At 34.3% G+C, this 21,014-nt stretch overlaps 1 protein-coding gene across 2 annotated transcripts in view; it reads left to right on the top strand.

Moving 5' to 3' along the window:
• The first annotated feature begins 11,151 nt into the window (after positions 1–11,151).
• The window catches only part of LOC144959138 (outer dynein arm-docking complex subunit 2-like), a 70,148-nt gene continuing 60,285 nt past the window's right edge, over positions 11,152–21,014 (top strand). Inside the window, exons 1-6 of one of the 2 annotated variants that reach the window (XM_078891623.1) lie at positions 11,152–11,280; positions 13,247–13,539; positions 14,588–14,748; positions 15,000–15,243; positions 16,557–16,663; positions 16,934–17,079. In XM_078891623.1, coding sequence (XP_078747749.1) covers positions 13,310–13,539; positions 14,588–14,748; positions 15,000–15,243; positions 16,557–16,663; positions 16,934–17,079 — 888 coding nt within the window. In that variant the 5' untranslated portion in view covers positions 11,152–11,280; positions 13,247–13,309. Of the gene's footprint in view, positions 11,281–11,613; positions 11,704–13,246; positions 13,540–14,587; positions 14,749–14,999; positions 15,244–16,556; positions 16,664–16,933; positions 17,080–21,014 lie in introns of those variants that run through there. The other variant, XM_078891622.1, reaches the window with a different exon arrangement.

Raw genomic sequence — 21,014 nt, 5'->3', positions numbered from 1 at the left:
ATTTATAGCCAGAAATATCAGACTTGTGTTGAGTTTGTATGTTTTATTGAGGAGAATGGATGCCATATTTTAGGGTGCTAATGCCAACAATTTATATTTTTGACCAGTTTAACATTTAATTCAGATTTGAAGCATTTGGTTCGTTCCGACATAATGCCGTTTTGAGACGATGGGTCACAATTATTTAGCGTCAGAGACGGTATGTGGGGCTATGTGGTCTAGTGGTATGACACTCGCTTTCGGATCGGAAGGTCCTGGGTTCGAGCCTCGTGCTCGGCGCATAGTTGAGTCCTTGGAAAAGGCTCTTTTCTCACATTCTATCACCGTACTCATGTGTAAAATGTGTACCGGGCCGTTAACAGCGTTGACTTTGTCCGAAAAATTGTAATATCGCCTAACAGGCGTCATGTCCCGTCCTACATGTTAAATGTTGCTGTTGACCAGGGACCCCTTGTAAAGCGCTTTGAGCACATTTAGTGGATATTGCGCTATATAAAGCTCTTTTTATTTTTTAAATAGATGCGTCTATGTGGTCTTGTGTTATGACACTCGCTTTCGGATCGGAGGTCACGAATTAAAATAGAACAACAGATATTTCTAAAAGATGCGCAATCAATTAAATGAAAAGATGGGAGGCGGAAACCTGAAACGTCAATTCTACCTGTTTTTGTAATTAAATCCTTTTAGAAATATCTGTTGTTCTATTTTAATTCGTGCTTCCTTACAAAGGGGTGGTATACAATTTCCTGCGCATCAATGTTTTGTTTATTCTTCTTAACAACGCCACTACCACATCATCTCATTCATCTGTAGTGTTTCATTCATCCTGTTTGTTGATAAAGGGGAAACCCGAAACGTCCATTCTACCTGTTTTCGTAATTAAATTGAAGCTTACATTCAATTTCACATTGCTATTTAGTTCTTCGAGCTTCGAGTAGCAACATTTATATGAATTAACTGTCAGAACTCCAGGACACCCGTCAATAATGATAACAATGAACAAGCGTGAACTTGGACGGGGTTACAAGCGTGGCCATCGTAAAGTTATGGCCTGATACTGACCAAAAAATGACGTCAAAATGCCAGTCTTTTGCCACAAAAGAAAACAAATCGTGAGTTGTATTCAATAGTTCAACCAATGAAATGACTTGATTCCATGAGCTCTACTAACGACAACAAAAACCAAATAATGACGTCAAACTGCCAGTCGTTTTGGATTTCAGTATCAGGCTATAGATAGTAAGCACTTGGCTAAGAAGTTCACAACATTGCCATCCGGAAGTAAAACTGGCCAACACACAAACTGTGTGTAACCTTGAGGTGAATACAGTTTAGTGAGAAGTACTCATAAACGCGGACGGCAAAAACAATAACAAAGACATGAGTGCCGTCATCTTCGAACTATCTATAACCAGCGGCGTAGCCTGGTCATTTAGGAGCATGGGGCTGGATTTGAGATGGGTTGTCGCATATATATATATATATAAATATATATATATATATATATATATATATATATATATATATATATATATATATAGAGAGAGAGAGAGAGAGAGAGAGAGAGAGAGAGAGAGAGAGAGAGAGAGAGAGAGAGAGAGAGAATTTGATGCACTCAATTATTTTACCAAAATTTGTATGTTCTTTGTAACTTGTTCATCATGCCTGGCTAAGGATAAGCGATAGCCACTGTCAATCTGTGCACCTATGTGAAGAGTACCAACGGTTTTCAATCTAGTGGTGATATTTAAATGTAAGTTAGACTTCTGATGGTTCAATGCTCTCTGTGTTAAATTTTTCAAACAGGTAAATCCACTTCTTGTCCAAGACAATTCTGTATTGCTGTTATCGCCAAACAAAATATAATTAAAAGAAAATAAACTCTTATTTTCTATTCTCACCGATAGCCAAGGAAAACGACTATACCAATCTTTATCAAATTAAACGACCGATTCTGTTTCCCGTCTTTAATAGTGAGTACAAAATTGTTTGGTTGATTTGGACCGAGACTTTTAATCAAAAGTTTATTTTCCCTATTCAAAGAACTGGTATTGATAGTCAACAGGTAATCAACGTGATTCATCACACTTAATAGCAATTAATTAAAATTAAAAAAAACAAACACTGCACACATCAGATTAACACACTCAAGTTAAAAGGGACAATGGGGAATTCAATTGGTCAGAATCAGCGTGGGTGCGCAACCGGATGCGCGGGTTGACGGAGGTAGGAAACAATAACAAACCCACATGGTTGCCATTACCTCCACCATCATTCTCGCTCACGGTTTGTGGAAAGCACTTCATTACAGGCACGTAATAGTGAATCTAGTTTTTGTTTTGAACATTTCTATTATTATTCTTTGTAAATTGACCCATATTAAAAGAAACATACAAACAAAACAGGCATGACCAGTCACTAACAATGCCGTGTAGTGTGTAGACAGTAACACAGTACGGTGAACATGACTGACACTGGGATCGGAATGTCGGAACCCATGAGTCGTTCGCAACTCTGCCTCACGTATTCATTTAATCAGTCAATTTAATTTTTATTAAGCTTGCGTAAAACATACAAACAAAAAAGACATGACCAGTCACTAACAATGCAGTGTAGTGTGTAGACAGTAACACGGTACGGTGAACATGAATGACACTGGGATCGGAATGTCGGAACACAGTAGTCGTTCGCAACTCAGCCTCGCGTACTCATTTAATCAGTCGATTTAAATTTCATTTAGCTTGCCTATTCTTCAAGTTTATGATATATTCACTTTTTCTATTTAAAAAGGGTAATCCAAACAGACCATAAAAACGATTTTATAATAAGCCGACTTCAACTTCCATCACTTACGACACGAACTTATTTTGGGTGGGTTTTTTTAACAAAACCGTTTGACTCAAACTAAAGCTTCGGCATTGGATAAGGAGCGAGGTCCCTGTTGCCATCTTGCTTAGTTTATACAGAGACTGGGTTGCCAGCTTGGCTGTTCTTGATAAATAGTAGTAAATAGCACAACCTTGTGCAATGAGAGATAGAGAGAGAGAGAGAGAGATTTTGAACAAAAAACGAATATCTCTCTCTCTCTCTCTTACCCTCTCTCTCTCTCTCTTGCCCTCTCTCTCTCTCTCTCTCTCTCTCTCTCTCTCTCACTCTCTCTCTCTCTCTCTCTCTCTCCCTCTCTCTCTCTCTTCCTATTTCATCTGTCACACTTTTTGACAATCTTCTTCACCTGGCTCACTTGTACTTGTAATATCGGGTGTAAGGTAAAATTTTGAACAATTATTATTATTTATAAAATGCAGAAACTTTGCAAATAAACCGATAGACTAGATATTAATTCGATTCGAAAAGTGAAACACAAAAGGAGAATTTGCGAATACCCGGTCCAGACATAAGCGTCATGGTCTTATTTATAAAGTGCAGAATCTTTGCAAATAAACGGATAAAATAGAGATTAATTCGATTCGAAAAGTGGAACACAAAAGCAGAATTTGCGAATGCCCGGTCCAGACATAAGTGTTATGGTCTTATTTATAAAATCTAGAAACTTTGAAAATAAACGGACAAGATAGAGATTCATTCGATTCGAAAAGTGGAACACAAAAGCAGAATTTGCGAATGCCCGGTCCAGACATAAGCGTTATGGTCTTATTTATAAAGTGCAGAAACTTTGCAAATAAACGGATAAGATAGAGATTCATTCGATTCGAAAAGTGGAACACAAAAGCAGAATTTGCGAATGCCCGGTCCAGACATAAGCGTTATGGTCTTATTTATAAAATGCAGAAACTTTGCAAATAAACGGATAAGATAGAGATTCATTCGATTCGAAAAGTGGAACACAAAAGCAGAATTTGCGAATGCCCGGTCCAGACATAAGCGCTATGGTCTTATTTATAAAGTGCAGAAACTTTGCAAATAAACGGATAAGATAAGATTCATTCGATTCGAAAAGTGGAACACAAAGCAGAATTTGCGAATGCCGGTCCAGACATAAGCGCTATGGACTATTATAAAGTGCAGAAACTTTGCAAATAAACGGATAAGATAGAGATTCATTCGATTCGAAAAGTGGAACACAAAAGCAGAATCTTGCGAATGCCCGGTCCAGACATAAGCGTTATGGTCTTATTTATAAAGTGCAGAAACTTTGCAAATAAACGGATAGACTAGATGTTATTTCGATTCGAAAAGTGGAACACAAAAGGAGAAATTTGCGAATACCCGTCCAGACATAAGCGTATGGTCCTATTTTATAAGTCAGAAACTTTGCAAATAAGACGGATAAATAGAGATTATTCGATTCGAAAAGTGGAACACAAAAGCAGAATTTGCGAATGCCCGGTCCAGACATAAGCGCTATGGTCTTATTTATAAAGTGCAGAAACTTTGCAAATAAACGGATAAGATAGAGATTCATTCGATTCGAAAAGTGGAACACAAAAGCAGAATCTGCGAATGCCCGGTCCAGACATAAGCGTTATGGTCTTATTTATAAAGTGCAGAAACTTTGCAAATAAACGGATAGACTAGATGTTATTTCGATTCGAAAAGTGGAACACAAAAGGAAAATTTGCGAATACCCAGTCCAGACATAAGCGTCTATAGTCTATTTATAAAGTACAGAATCTTTGCAAATAGACGGATAAAATAGAGATTAATTCGATTCGAAAAGTGGAACACAAAAGCAGAATTTGCGAATGCCCGGTCCAGACATAAGCGTTATGGTCTTATTTATAAAGTGCAGAAACTTTGCAAATAAACGGATAAGATAGAGATTCATTCGATTCGAAAAGTGGAACACAAAAGCAGAATCTGCGAATGCCCGGTCCAGACATAAGCGTTATGGTCTTATTTATAAAGTGCAGAAACTTTGCAAATAAACGGATAGACTAGATGTTATTTCGATTCGAAAAGTGGAACACAAAAGGAAAATTTGCGAATACAGTCCAGACATAAGCGTCATAGTCCTATTTATAAAGTACAGAATCTTTGCAAATAGACGGATAAAATAGAGATTAATTCGATTCGAAAAGTGGAACACAAAAGCAGAATTTGCGAATGCCCGGTCCAGACATAAGCGTTATGGTCTTATTTATAAAGTGCAGAAACTTTGCAAATAAACGGATAAGATAGAGATTCATTCGATTCGAAAAGTGGAACACAAAAGCAGAATCTGCGAATGCCCGGTCCAGACATAAGCGTTATGGTCTTATTTATAAAGTGCAGAAACTTTGCAAATAAACGGATAGACTAGATGTTATTTCGATTCGAAAAGTGGAACACAAAAGGAAAATTTGCGAATACCCAGTCCAGACATAAGCGTCATAGTCCTATTTATAAAGTACAGAATCTTTGCAAATAGACGGATAAAATAGAGATTAATTCGATTCGAAAAGTGGAACACAAAAGCAGAATTTGCGAATGCCCGGTCCAGACATAAGCGCTATGGTCTTATTTATAAAGTGCAGAAACTTTGCAAATAAACGGAAAAAAAACAGATTAATTCTAATCGAACAGTGGAACACAAAGGCAGAATCTGCGAACAACCGGTCCAGACATAAGCGTTATGGTCTTATTTATAAAATCTAGAAACTTTGCAAATAAACGGATAAAATAGAGATTAATTCGATTCGAAAAGTGGAACACAAAAGCAGAATTTGCGAATGCCCGGTCCAGACATAAGCGTTATGGTCTTATTAATAAAATGCAGAAACTTTGCAAATAAACGGATAGACTAGATATTAATTCGATTCGAAAAGTGGAACACAAAAGCAGAATTTGCGAATGCCCGGTCCAGGCATAAGCGCTATGGTCTTATTTATAAAGTGCAGAAAACTTTGCAAATAAACAGAAAAAATAGAGATTAATTCTAATCGAACAGTGGAACACAAAGGCAGAATTTGCGAACAACCGGTCCAGACATAAGCGTTATGGTCTTATTTATAAAGTGCAGAAAATTTGCAAATAAACGGATAAGATAGAGATATATTCGATTCGAAAAGTGGAACACAAAAGCAGAATTTGTGAATACCCGGTCCAGGCATAAGCGTCATGGTCTTGTTTAAATGAAACAATGCCATTTAAAAAAATATATGGTCAATGAGTAATTAAGCTAAATTGCGGAGTTCAAATAGATAATTTGATCTGTGAATTATTTTTATAATTAGCTGTTTTTATTCTCCATCATTTAGGTTATGTGATTAAGTTTATAATTGAAATACAAACTTTATCTCACTTATCAATGTTTTGCAATAAAGGAGAGTGTGAGTGAACCTGAGCAAAGGAAATTATTTGAGAGAGTGATATTTATCATGCTTTTCAGTTTGTAGTTGAATTCTAGAATGGATTCTTTATAGTTCTCATTGATTGTATGTCAGTATGTCAGTCTTTAGGACACCGATTACCCTAATGCGGCCACAATTTACAATGTGACGGCCACAAGCCCGTTAAACACAGAGTGGGGTATTGTTGTTTGCAAGTAATGCTATGGTTTTAATAGGATATCTGTCTCCTATTAAAATACATTCCTGTGTTGGATTTTGGATTAAATTCATGTCTTCTTCGGATTTTGGGATATTTAATTTTCATGGATTGTGATTGTGATTTTCAAGACTATTAATGTAAGTAAATGCCCAAATAGATATTTTTATTCATTTATTCTTTATTTATTTTTTTTAGTTTTGTTTTGTTTTGAAGCATTTATTATAAGAAATATTGTACATATGCACTTATACACCAAAGACTATATCCTTTCAACTGCTTATTATTATTATTATTATTATTATTATTATTATTATTATTATTATTATTATTATTATTATTATTATTATTATTATTATTATTATTATTATTATTATTATTATATGATAATAATAATAATAATAATAATAATAATAATAATAATAATAATAATAATAATAATAATAATAATAATAATAATAATAATAATAATAATAATAATAATAATAATTAATAATAATAAGTGCATTGAGTGAAATCCCAATCATGGTTGCCCAAATAAAACTGGCGCTAGAATCCCGACTACCTGTCTAAACGAATGTTGTTTGTACGATACATACTAACTACACGTTCAATATCGGGGGCAGAAAATATACGTTTGGTTTTATGAAATTAAAACAGTAGTCCCACATTGTTCTTTGATGTTATTTGTGGTTGCATTTGCTTTGAAACTTACACATTATATTGTGTTACATTGTTTACAAAATATTTCTGGTACTCGTATGCATGTGTAGTCAACGGACCACCGGTCAATCGTGTTCTTTATTATTTTATTATTAATTTTGGCTTGACATCTTACATATGTGAATTTGACAGGTTGTTATGGATGGTAATTATAACATTAAGTGATTTTTAAACATTTTTACGGCGTTTTAAATGTCTTTCTTGCATTCATTGCCGAGCACCTCCACTTTTCTGTTACTATTTTAACGATCAGCTGATTTTCTCTTGCCTCCCCTTTAATTTCGCGGACTTTTTTCAGAACGAGGCGTGGGAGTGGCTAATATCACATGCCTGACACGCCTCGAAGAGGGATGGGTAACAGGTACAACACGATTGCCATCAATGGAACAATTAGGTCATTGTGTGTGGCTGCGAGTAAGAAAGCCACAATACTGAGTTTGCGCCAACGGGTCCCGTTAGAGATAGACGACGATTGGGATTGTTTGGAAGCTTTAACCCTTTGCCCACTAGTCATAATGACATCCGAAATGCTATCGCCTTCTACATCTACGCCAGAATAGAAATAGAGGGTGGAGCCTACCATGATATAACATTTTATGGAGCCCTAATTTCATCATATCAGTTCTGTCCACTGACAGGTGGGTGGATATCGCTTTCAAGAACTTATGTCCTTATATGAAATCCTGAGTTTTTGACCAATCAACGGATTGCTCTTTTGATAGCTCGCTTGTCAACATGAGTCAGCTCAGCCCTTGATTTATGTAAAGGCATCACATGCGGTATATGTTGTGTAACTTCAAAGACCACGGTTGACCGAAAGCGATGAATGGAAGCCCTACTGTGGCGTGGAGAACGAGGTCTTGTATGTATAGTTACGTCATATCTCAACGCTCGTGAATTCTTAGTACGGCTGGACTCACAATCAAAACTCGAAATCTGTGTTTTAAACTCTTGAATCAATCGAATTACATCAGTGCGTTCGTCTCATTGAGAAATGAAAAACGATATATAAATCAAGAACATCGACCGGAAAACAAGGAAATTATCATAAAATTATAAAATTTGAGAAAGCTATTTTCAAAATCAAATATATTACAAAAAAGGTTATTTCTCGACCGATTTTTATGAGACAAAGACAATTTTTCTCCACTTTTCAAGCTGATTCCAACAATGAGGTTTTCAAATTTATCGCGATAAGATTATTTGTCATTATTTTTTTTAATACCCAATTGACTGCTCAGGAAATGAATACGTAATCCTTGGCGACTAGCGAGTAGGTGTTAAATTTTGCTTACCCTTTCCCACGCAGACGCACACACACACACACACATACACACACACACACAGACTGAACACACAATGTATGTCTTTCACTTCTGGTCAAAGTTGCCTTATTACAACTTAGACTCGAATGATAACAGCGAGTAGGGTGTCAGATTAAACTTCAGTTTTAAAAGTCAAATTCAATTCACACCGTAATAAATCATAATAATGATCATTCTTGATATATTAGAGCATTAAAATATTTAATTCACATTACCATAAATATATTTTAAATATATGTATTTTGTAATTATTTTAGCGACGATACGAACCCCTTTTAATCGTCGAGCCGAACGATAGGATGCTAGACGACGATAAGTCTGTGTGTGTGTGTGTGTGTGTGTGCGTGCGTCTACGTGGGAAAGGGTAAGCAAAATTTAACACCTACTCGCTAGCCGCCAAGGATTACGTATTCATTTCCTGAGCAGTCAATTGGGTATAAAAAAAAATAATGACAAATAATCTTATCGCGATAAATTTGAAAACCTCATTGTTGGAATCAGCTTGAAAAGTGGAGAAAAATTGTCTTTGTCTCATAAAAATCGGTCGAGAAATAACCTTTTTTGTAATAGTTTTGATTTTGAAAACAGCTTTCTCAAATTTTATAATTTTATGATAATTTCCTTGTTTTCCGGTCGATGTTCTTGATTTATATATCGTTTTTCATTTCTCAATGAGACGAACGCACTGATGTAACTCGATTGATTCAAGAGTTTAAAACACATATTTCGTGTTTTGATTGTGAGTCCAGCCGTACTAAGAATTCACGAGCGTTGAGATATGACGTAACTATACATACAAGACCTCGTTCTCCACGCCACAGTAGGGCTTCCATTCATCGCTTTCGGTCAAACGTGGTCTTTGAAGTTACACAACATATACCGCCTGTGATGCCTGTACATAAATCAAGGGTTGAGCTGACTCATTTTGACAAGCGAGCTATCAAAAGAGCAATCGTTGATTGGTCAAAAACTCAGAATTTCATATAAGGACACAAGTTCTGGAAAGCGATACCCACCCACCTGTCAGTGGACAGAACTGATATGACGAAATTAGGGCTCCATAAAATGTTATATCATGGTAGGCTCCACCCTCTATTTCTGTTCTGGCGTAGATGTAGAAGGCGATAGCATTTCGGATGTCATAATGACTAGTGGGCAAAGGGTTAAAGCTTCCAAACAATCCCAATCGTCGTCTATCTCTAATCGGCCCCGTTAGAGCCCCGATGCGCAATCTGTCTAATGACTCAGTTCAACGTCAAGATGCCTCTTCATGCCCACAGTCATAGCACACGACAAGCGTGAAATGTATCGCTTAGTTGTACCGTGGGAATATGGCTGGAAGCCTTCTCAACCTTTAAAGCCACACGCTGTACTGATTGGTCAGGGGCACGAGTACGACTCGAGCTGTAGTAAATTCAAAGCGGTGTGATTGGTTCAAGTTTTGAGGCTCTGTAAGGGTTTTTTATCACCAGGTAAACAACGAATTTCATTGTTTGTGAAACAGAAAATTAAAAGTGTGACTATTTATTGTTAAATTCTTACATACTTTCAAGACAATGACGACCTGTGGCTTAGCCTTAATAGCCTTTAAGGCCCTACGCCACTGTCTATAACATAACGATGGCTTTTTTTTAATTCAGAAAAGTGAGTGGAGCAGGCACTTATGTTGGTAACAACAAGATATGAAGTGAGTAGAAAAGTGCCAGAAGACAATAGAGAATAAAAATTTTTTTCGCGGCGGTGGTGGGGTTTGAACCTGCGACCTTATTGGTACGACAACTCCGCCTGGCAGGTGAGAGCGTGGCTCTACCGTGTGAGCTATCCACGAACACAAAATATTCGTTTCAAACCCAAAGTCATTTCTAGATCCCTCTCTCACCCACTTCTTGAGATCGCCGATTCGTTCACCACCATTGCGAAGTAATTTTGACCAGCAGTTAAGCTTAATAGCCAATATTCTCATCACAAACATATAACATAGAAACGATTGAGACATTGAGTATGCCAATAAGGTCGCAGGTTCAAACCCCACCACCGCCGCGAAAATTTTTTTTATTCTCTATTGTCTTCTGGCACTTTTCTACTCACTTCATATCTTGTTGTTACCAACATAAGTGCCTGCTCCACTCACTTTTCTGAATTAAAAAAATTCACCCCATACACCGGAGCATACTCAATGTCTCAATCGTTTCTATGTTATATGTTTGTGATGAGAATATTGGCTATTAAGCTTAACTGCTGGTCAAAATTACTTCGCAATGGTGGTGAACGAATCGGCGATCTCAAGAAGTGGGTGAGAGAGGGATCTAGTAATGACTTTGGGTTTGAAACGAATATTTTGTGTTCGTGGATAGCTCACACGGTAGAGCCACGCTCTCACCTGCCAGGCGGAGTTGTCGTACCAATAAGGTCGCAGGTTCAAACCCCACCACCGCCGCGAAAAATTTTTTTATTCTCTATTGTCTTCTGGCACTTTTCTACTCACTTCATATCAAGGCGCTTGCCTTTAACTTTAACTAAAGAGTATAATATCAACGACTATGTTTTGGCGAGTTAAAAGGGAGGCTATAGCTACCTACATTGATTTTCAAATCACGAAGTTATTTATTGGTTACTTCCCTTTGATCAGTTTCGTTCAAAATGGAGGTAAGGTGGTGCGTTTTTGTTCTGCATCAACCATATTCCAGCATGTTCGACATAACCACATCACCCATGGTCAATATGAACAACAGAGCAGAGAATAAACGTAAGTTTGCGCTCCTTCTTTAATCTATATTCTCAGTATCCTTGTCTTAGAAAAACTGAAGGGTTGGTGTTTGAGCAAATTTGGATCTGTAAATTTCCCGCGCATGGAATGAAACCTCAACCCATGCGCGAGGTAACAATTTACTGGAAATAGACAGATCTGCAGACTCTCTTTCTCTCTCTCTCTCTCTCTCTCAATATCTTTTTTTAGTTTTTCCTTTCTTTTCCTCGTTTGCAATAAAAATTATTTTATCGTTTCGTCGTTCGGGTATTCTCTCCCTCTAAGTTCATATTTTTGATTGTCATTTTTGGTATGATTTTGCACATGCGCATTGAGTTATGGCAACAGTTGCTACAGAAGCATCTTGCAGTCAATGGTGGAGATCACAATAATAAACTATTCCACACCCAAACTAAAATTAAGGTAACAACTGATGCATATTTTATAATTTTTTGATTCCATAATTATTATTCCGCACATGGGGGGCTTCTACATCCATACATTATACAATTCAGCAGTTTCAGTCTTCTCAAACTTTTGCCAACTCTTCTTTAGTATGCCGTTACCGTTATCATGTATGTTGAGTTTGCTGACAACTGTTCGAGGTATTTTGAAATGATCGTGTTGTAAAAGCTTATTGAATTACGTGCTTTACTAATTATTATGAATTTACGTGCTTTACAAATGTCTGTTCTCGTGACTCTTGAAAAACGAAAATCCTTGTAATGTTGATTGAACTTTACTTCAGATTTGGACTTGACTTAGACCTAAGCTTAGTCCGAACGTTGTTGTGTTTTAAACTTGGCCTCTAGTTAGCTTCCAACAGGACTGTTAATCCATTTTCGGGTTCATTTAACTTTCAAAACAGCGATATTGCATTGGGAATATTAATAAGCTAGCTAAGTTGTTCTGTGGATATTAAAAATGGTTTCAAATGGTTTGACTACAAAGATTAATATTCTTTAAAGACAAGAGAAATCTGCTTTAATTCCAATGAGGATCTCTATATATTCTAAGTGCAAATTCTTGCTATTGCTTGTATTTGAGTTTGAGGATTCACCGTAATCTAAGGTTCATTCCATTCCATTTTCCTTTTGCAGAGTTCTCTTTACATTAGCTTCCTCCACTAAACATAGGGCAATTTATTTTTTCTCTCATCCCTTTTGTTCACATCTCGTTATATTCATTATCGCTTATTTAATGCCTCTCATGATTGAGTGTTATTTCAGTCACCTATTGAGATAAACAGGGGAAACTGTGACAAAATAAATTGGCAGTATTTTCACTTTTCTCTTTTAAAAATAATTTGATCAATATTACCTTGTGCTGCTATGCGGTCTTGTCGTATGACACTCACTTTTGGAACGGAAGGTCCTGGGTTCGAGCCTCACTCGGCGCATAGTTGAGTCCTTGGAAAAGGTGTAAAATGAGTACCTGGCCGTAACAGCATTGTCTCTGTCCGAAAAAAAATTGTAATATCGCCTAACAGGCATCATGTCTCATTCCCCGTGTTAAATGTAGCTGTTGGTTAGGGTCCCCTCAGTTCAAAAACCCCTATCATCACAGTAAAATAATCCAGTTCTTATTTAGGAGATAGCACAATATAAGTTGAGTAGTTCAATATGGAGTCAAAGTTTTAAAAAAATGAAAAGCCTCCACTGCCCCAACCGAATACTGAACTGAAAAACTTTCTCTCTCTCTCTCACTCTCTATCTCTCCCTCTCTCTCTATCTCTCTCTCTCTCTCTCTCTCTCTCTCTCTCTCTCTCTCTCTCTCTCTCTCTCTCGTCCTCTTTCTCTTAAAACTTGTGTATATTGCATTGCGCTGCATATGTACAACGATTAATGATAGTTCTAACCTTACATTTAAAGAGATAATAGTAGGATTGAGGTCCACAGTTATGTTCATATAAGGATCAGTGCACCCAATGTGGATAACACAGAACTTTTTAAAATTTTTTTGGCAGGTGACGTGATTGAAAATACAATATATATAGAGACTGCGTACGATATAAAAATACAGACACATCATGGGACAGGCACTTCAACGCGCAGCACAGTGGACGTCTGCGAAAGATGGGAGAGGAGGGAAATTGGAACTCACAACATTGAATGAGGAGCTGCTGAACACAATTCTCTCCTTCGTAGAGGGATCGGGAAGCAAATCGCAGGAGGAGAGTCAGTTAGTCTTCAAAAAACCCCTCACATGGAAAACGTCGCTCACTACAGCAGATTTCACCAGCTCGGGATACAGGGATAAGTGAGTGTAGCAGTTGTTGTATGTCCAATAATAAAGATGTCATTTTTAGTTTACCACACAATATTATCATTAAAACTTTAGTTCGTGCGGCTATGTGGTCTTGTGGAATGCCACTAGCTTTCGGATCAGAAAATCCTGGGTTCGAGCCTCGCTCAGCACATAGTTGAGTCCTTGGAAAAGACTCTTTACTCACATTCTGTCACCATGTTCAGGTGTAAAATGAGTACCTGGCCGTTAAAGCGTTGTCTCTGTCCGAAAAAAAAAATGAAATATCGCCTAACAGGCGTCATGTTTAGTTCATCGTGTTAAGTGTTACTGTTTGTTAGGGACCCCTTGTAAAGCGCTTTGAGCACTTTTAGTGGATATTACGCTATATTAAAGCTTGATTTTTTTTTTTTAATACTAAACTGTTACTTTATGAGCTTTAATTTTCTAGGACGTTTTATTATTTTGATCATGGCTTTATCTTCATGTGAATTGTGGATCCATTCAACTTTGACCTGGAAGGCACTTGCTTTGATCCCCACTTCAGGTACATTGGGTTTTTTGGGGGTTTTTGTACCTTGAGCTGGATTGTTGATCCCCAATTTGTTCAATTTGACAATCATAGCAGTATGTTCACAACCCCAACACACAGAACCAACAAATATTAAACGTTTCTTCCCAAGAACCATCAAAGAATGGAACACTTTCCTACCAGAAATCTTAGATATTACCAACAACAACAAATTTGGTCAACTATTAAACATTTATCTTGTCCACTCAATAACACAATAATGGAGAAAGTCACCACATAATTATATAAAATCTGCAGTGATGGACAATCCGCCTTTTGTAGATAAAAACATTGAACTTGAACTTGATGGGTAAATCCCGACCTCCAATAGTGGGCATGCTGTGTCTTCTATACCCCTATACCTTGTTTTCCAATTGCTTTCTATCATTGTTTTGAATGAGATGAATTACTTAGTTTTTTCTTGACCCTGGCCAACTAAGGACTCAAGTGGAAATGAATAATATTAAAGATCATTTATGTCTTTTTCTGCAGAGGCACGTCTGTGTCATCAGATGCAACATCGCCTAAGGATGGCACTCCTCTGCTGGAGTTGACAGGCGGCAACTTGAACGTCCTCTCCTTGGAAACGGTGGAGAATGTTCTACGAATCGCCGGAGACAGAAAAATGGTGGAACTTAGGGCTTGTTTGGAGGGTATGTCGGTTTTGACTTGATTTATTTATTTATTTGTTTGTTTATTTATTTATTTATTTATTTATTTATTTATTTATTTATTTATTTATTTATTTATTTATTTATTTATTTATTTATTTATTTATTTATTTATTTTTTAATTAAAACTTTACCCTTTTCCATGATTAAGCATGAAAGAATATTTAGATTCCCATTCCCATGACCTTTGCTGTGTGACCAAAGGAATAATAACTTTTTTCCTCATCCAACAGAAAACAAAGATCCTGTGGCCAACATGCTCGGAGACAGATTTGCCACCATTGATGGAGCTGATAATTCCATCTACCGATACATCGAGGAGATCACCAAAGAAATTGAAGTTTTAGCCAAACAAGCAGATGGCAGCGAGGAGAAGACGAGAGAGCTGGAAGAGAAGAAAACAGTGTTGAGCCTTAGACTGAAGTTGCTCAGATTAGACGAACAGATGCTTAACGCCAGCATTATCAAAATCACGAAGTAAGTCTCTTCTGAGAAAGTGTGTGGAGTGGGCACTGGTATCAATAATGATGAGAAAAATAGGGTTATGGAGAAGTGCCAGATGAAAACAGAGAACACCACACCCTCTGCCCGGCAGAGAGAGAGAGAGAAAGAAAAAGAGAGAGAAAGAGGACAGGCGGAGGGTGTCATGCAGGCCTGTAACTCTTCCGACTATTGTCGGATTTCCGACAGTACGATTTTGCTCTATAAGTGCTAATATTTCCCCCAAAAAAATTAATAGTAAAAATAAAATTCGTATCGTCAAAGAACAGAACCAAAAAAAAAGAAAATAAAAGACTTTTATTTCGTTCCTCGAAAAAGTCTGATTTTACTCAGTTTCAAATGCCGACTTAAAAAAAAAACAAAAAAAAAAATTTTATTTGTCGCATCAAAGACAAAACAAAACTAGGCCGTCTGTCAGTTAGCTATAATATCATGCCACCTACACACTCCTCTAGACGTGGATGTATTCACTGCCTGGCTACTGTCCCAAAACCAGTGAGAGAGGGTCGCGAAGTTCGCGCGAGTCGTAAAACACACACCTAGTCGGTAAATAACACACGCACAGAAGTGTGTCGGAGATTCACGGACTGGAAAGTTTCTCTCTATTTTGCTACCGACACACATGCATTTCTCCGTGTCTTATTTCTTTTTCCCTTCTTCTTCTTCTTCTTCTTCTTCTTCTATAAGAATTAATCCAAATAAACGAAAGAATCAGCGTAAACATTTAATATAAACAAACAGGAGCCAAGATACACAGCCTCCCGTGTCAAGCACTATCTAGATACACATCCTTCTAACTAACTCAGACCTGGGCCCTCAAATGATTGGGATTTTTTTTTTTTGGGGTACCATAAAATAAGTGACATGATTTGAATAGTCAATTAACGTGTCATATCTGTGTTGTGTCCATATTTTCGTCCTGTTGTGTCTATTTTCGCGTGTTCAAAAAGTTCTGACAATATTTTCACCAACCATTTACAGGCCTGGTCATGTCAAATGATTCCTGAGTTTGGCACTGACCCCGTGACTTTTTATTATTTATCCTCATCTGGCACTTCTCCATGCCCCATTTTGCTCATCATTAAGTAATTCTATATCAACAAAAACAAAAAATGAACTTTAATAATGTTGCAGTGTTTTGTATGATTTATTTTTTTTTTTGTTGTTGTTTAAATTTTTTTTTTCGCACAATTTAAAAATAATGTTATTAATTAAGATGAATTTATTTATTCTTCGTTTGTTTTTGTTTTTGATTTATTGATTTATTTTTTTTCTTTCTCAACTTCCAGTGATCAGCGTTTGAATCCCAAAGTTGTAGACGGAGAATATCAGATATTGAGTGGGGTTGCTGGAGAGGACTCAAACAGACATCCCCTGGAATACTTACAGTACTACGGTAGGTTGGGCATACTCTTCAACAGTCGTAACGTCACTTCCTTCCTAATGATGCATGGTAACTTAGTAACACTGGCTCTAAACTATTGGAACAATGGCAGATGCCCGTATGAAATATTTCTCCGGCGAGCATAAAAGCGTTTCATCTATTATCTTTGTATCAATCTCCAGGCAACACCTACGTTTATCCAATTGGAAATGTAAAAGTCTTTCTCTAACTCTAAGCGAGTCATTTCCTTGTTTCATCTTTTATTTTTCTATCAATCTCCAGGCGACACGTACGTTTATCAAAACGGATGCCGAGCCCAGCCCTGGAGACAGCTGAACGGAGACATTTGTTACATCGTGGCCAAATGTTTCGATGTTGAATCTCCAATTTACATCACGGCCAACACGAGTGGTTTTTACCTCAATAAGGTAAGATTTAGTAAAAAAAAACCAACTTTTATCTATGGTGTGAACTATAAAAAGTAATAAAAAACAAACTTTTATCTATTGTGTGAACTATAAAAAGTAATAAAAAACAAACTTTTATCTATGGTGTGAACTATAAAAAGTAATAAAAAACAAACTTTTATCTATGGTGTGAACTATAAAAAGTAATAAAAAACAAACTTTTATCTATGGTGTGAACTATAAAAAGTAATAAAAAACAAACTTTTATCTATGGTGTGAACTATAAAAAGTAATAAAAAACAAACTTTTATCTATGGTGTGAACTATAAAAAGTAATAAAAAACAAACTTTTATCTATGGTGTGAACTATAAAAAGTAATAAAAAACAAACTTTTATCTATGGTGTGAACTATAAAAAGTAATAAAAAACAAACTTTTATCTATGGTGTGAACTATAAAAAGTAATAAAAAACAAACTTTTATCTATGGTGTGAACTATAAAAAGTAATAAAAAACAAACTTTTATCTATGGTGTGAACTATAAAAAGTAATAAAAAACAAACTTTTATCTATGGTGTGAACTATAAAAAGTAATAAAAAACAAACTTTTATCTATGGTGTGAACTATAAAAAGTAATAAAAAACAAACTTTTATCTATGGTGTGAACTATAAAAAGTAATAAAAAACAAACTTTTATCTATGGTGTGAACTATAAAAAGTAATAAAAAACAAACTTTTATCTATGGTGTGAACTATAAAAAGTAATAAAAAACAAACTTTTATCTATGGTGTGAACTATAAAAAGTAATAAAAAACAAACTTTTATCTATGGTGTGAACTATAAAAAGTAATAAAAAACAAACTTTTATCTATGGTGTGAACTATAAAAAGTAATAAAAAACAAACTTTTATCTATGGTGTGAACTATAAAAAGTAATAAAAAACAAACTTTTATCTATGGTGTGAACTATAAAAAGTAATAAAAAACAAACTTTTATCTATGGTGTGAACTATAAAAAGTAATAAAAAAAACTTTTATCTATGGTGTGAACTATAAAAAGTAATAAAAAAAAAACTTTTATCTATGGTGTGAACTATAAAAAGTAATAAAAAACAAACTTTTATCTATGGTGTGAACTATAAAAAGTAATAAAAACAAACTTTTATCTATGGTGTGAACTATAAAAAGTAATAAAAAAAAATTTTATCTATGGTGTGAACTATAAAAGTAATAAAAAACAAACTTTTATCTATGGTGTGAACTATAAAAAGTAATAAAAAACAAACTTTTATCTATGGTGTGAACTATAAAAAGTAATAAAAAACAAAACTTTTATCTATGGTGTGAACTATAAAAAGTAATAAAAAACAAACTTTTATCTATGGTGTGAACTATAAAAAGTAATAAAAAACAAACTTTATCTATGGTGTGACTAAAAAGTAATAAAAAACAAACTTTTATCTATGGTGTGAACTATAAAAGTAATAAAAAACAACTTTTATCTATGGTGTGAACTATAAAAAGTAATAAAAAACAAACTTTTATCTATGGTGTGAACTATAAAAAGTAATAAAAACAACTTTTATCTATGGTGTGAACTATAAAAAGTAATAAAAAACAAACTTTTATCTATGGTGTGAACTATAAAAAGTAATAAAAAACAAACTTTTATCTATGTGTGAACTTAAAAAGTAATAAAAAAACTTTTATCTATGGTGTGAACTATAAAAAGTAATAAAAAACAAACTTTTATCTATGTGTGAACTATAAAAAGTAATATAAAACAAACTTTTATCTATGGTGTGAACTATAAAAAGTAATAAAAAACAAACTTTTATCTATGGTGTGAACTATAAAAAGTAATAAAAAACAACTTTTATCTATGGTGTGAACTATAAAAGTAATAAAAAAACTTTTATCTATGGTGTGAACTATAAAAAGTAATAAAAAAAACTTTTATCTATGGTGTGAACTATAAAAAGTATAAAAAAAAACTTTTATCTATGGTGTGAACTATAAAAAGTAATAAAAAAAAACTTTTATCTATGTGTGAACTTAAAAAGTAATAAAAACTTTTATTGTGTGAACTATAAAAAGTAATAAAAAACAAACTTTTATCTATGGTGTGAACTATAAAAAGTAATAAAAACAAACTTTTATCTATGGTGTGAACTATAAAAAGTAATAAAAAACAAACTTTTATCTATGGTGTGAACTATAAAAAGTAATAAAAAACAAACTTTTATCTATGGTGTGAACTATAAAAAGTAATAAAAAACAAACTTTTATCTATGGTGTGAACTATAAAAAGTAATAAAAAACAAACTTTTATCTATGGTGTGAACTATAAAAAGTAAATAAAAAACAAACTTTTATCTATGGTGTGAACTATAAAAGTATATAAAAAATAACTTTTATCTATGGTGTGAACTATAAACGTTAAAAAACAACTTTTATCATTGGGTGAACTATAAAAAGTAATAAAAAACAACTTTTATCTATGGTGTGAACTATAAAAAGTAATAAAAAACAAACTTTTATCTATGGTGTGAACTATAAAAAGTAATAAAAAACAAACTTTTATCTATGGTGTGAACTATAAAAAGTAATAAAAAACTAAACTTTTATCTATGGTTGTGAACTATAAAAAGTAATAAAAAACAAACTTTAATCTATGGTTGTGAACTATAAAAAGTAATAAAAAACAAACTTTTATCTATGGTGTGAACTATAAAAAGTAATAAAAAACAAACTTTTATCTATGGTGTGAACTATAAAAAGTAATAAAAAACAAACTTTTATCTATGGTGTGAACTATAAAAAGTAATAAAAAATAAACTTTTATCTATGGTTGTGAACTATAAAAAGTAATAAAAAACAAACTTTTATCTATGGTTGTGAACTATAAAAAGTAATAAAAAAAAAACTTTTATCTATGGTGTGAACTATAAAAAGTAATAAAAAACAAACTTTTATCTATGGTGTGAACTATAAAAAGTAATAAAAAAAAAACTTTTATCTATGGTGTGAACTATAAAAAGTAATAAAAAACAAACTTTTATCTATGGTGTGAACTATAAAAAGTAATAAAAAACAAACTTTTATCTATGGTGTGAACTATAAAAAGTAATAAAAAACAACTTTTATCTATGGTGTGAACTATAAAAAGTAATAAAAAAAAACTTTTATCTATGGTGTGAACTATAAAAGTAATAAAAAACAAACTTTTATCTATGGTGTGAACTATAAAAAGTAATAAAAAACAAACTTTTATCTATGGTGTGAACTATAAAAGTAATAAAAAACAAACTTTTATCTATGGTGTGAACTATAAAAAGTAATAAAAAACAAACTTTTATCTATGGTGTGAACTATAAAAAGTAATAAAAAACAAACTTTTATCTATGGTGTGAACTATAAAAAGTAATAAAAAACAAACTTTTATCTATGGTGTGAACTATAAAAAGTAATAAAAAACAAACTTTTATCTATGGTGTGAACTATAAAAAGTAATAAAAAACAAACTTTTATCTATGGTGTGAACTATAAAAAGTAATAAAAAACAAACTTTTATCTATGGTGTGAACTATAAAAAGTAATAAAAAACAAACTTTTATCTATGGTGTGAACTATAAAAAGTAATAAAAAATAAAAATGAGTATAACAGCTTCAAACTCCTTAGTTACATATTGAACACCTTTTTTTGGTCTAGTGGTATGACACTCGCTTTCTGATCAGAAAGTCCTGGGTTCGAGCCTCGCTCTAGTGGTCTAGTGGTATGACACTCGCTTTCTGATCAAAAGGTCCTGGGTTCGAGCCTCGCTCGGCGCATAATTGAGTCCTTGAAAAAGACTCTTTACTCACATTCTCTCACCGTACTCAAGTGTAAAATGAGTACCTGACCGTTAACAGTGTTGTCTCTGTCCGAAAAAATTGTAATAATGCCTAACAGGC

The sequence above is a fragment of the Berghia stephanieae genome, chromosome 13, assembly GCF_034508935.2.
Source record: "Berghia stephanieae isolate SIO BIC M18660-M18661 chromosome 13, UCSD_Bste_1.3, whole genome shotgun sequence".
Classification (NCBI taxonomy): Eukaryota; Metazoa; Mollusca; class Gastropoda; order Nudibranchia; family Aeolidiidae; genus Berghia; species Berghia stephanieae.
The sequence above is the reverse complement of the archived record's forward strand: the minus strand, read 5'-3'. Positions and strand labels throughout refer to the sequence as shown.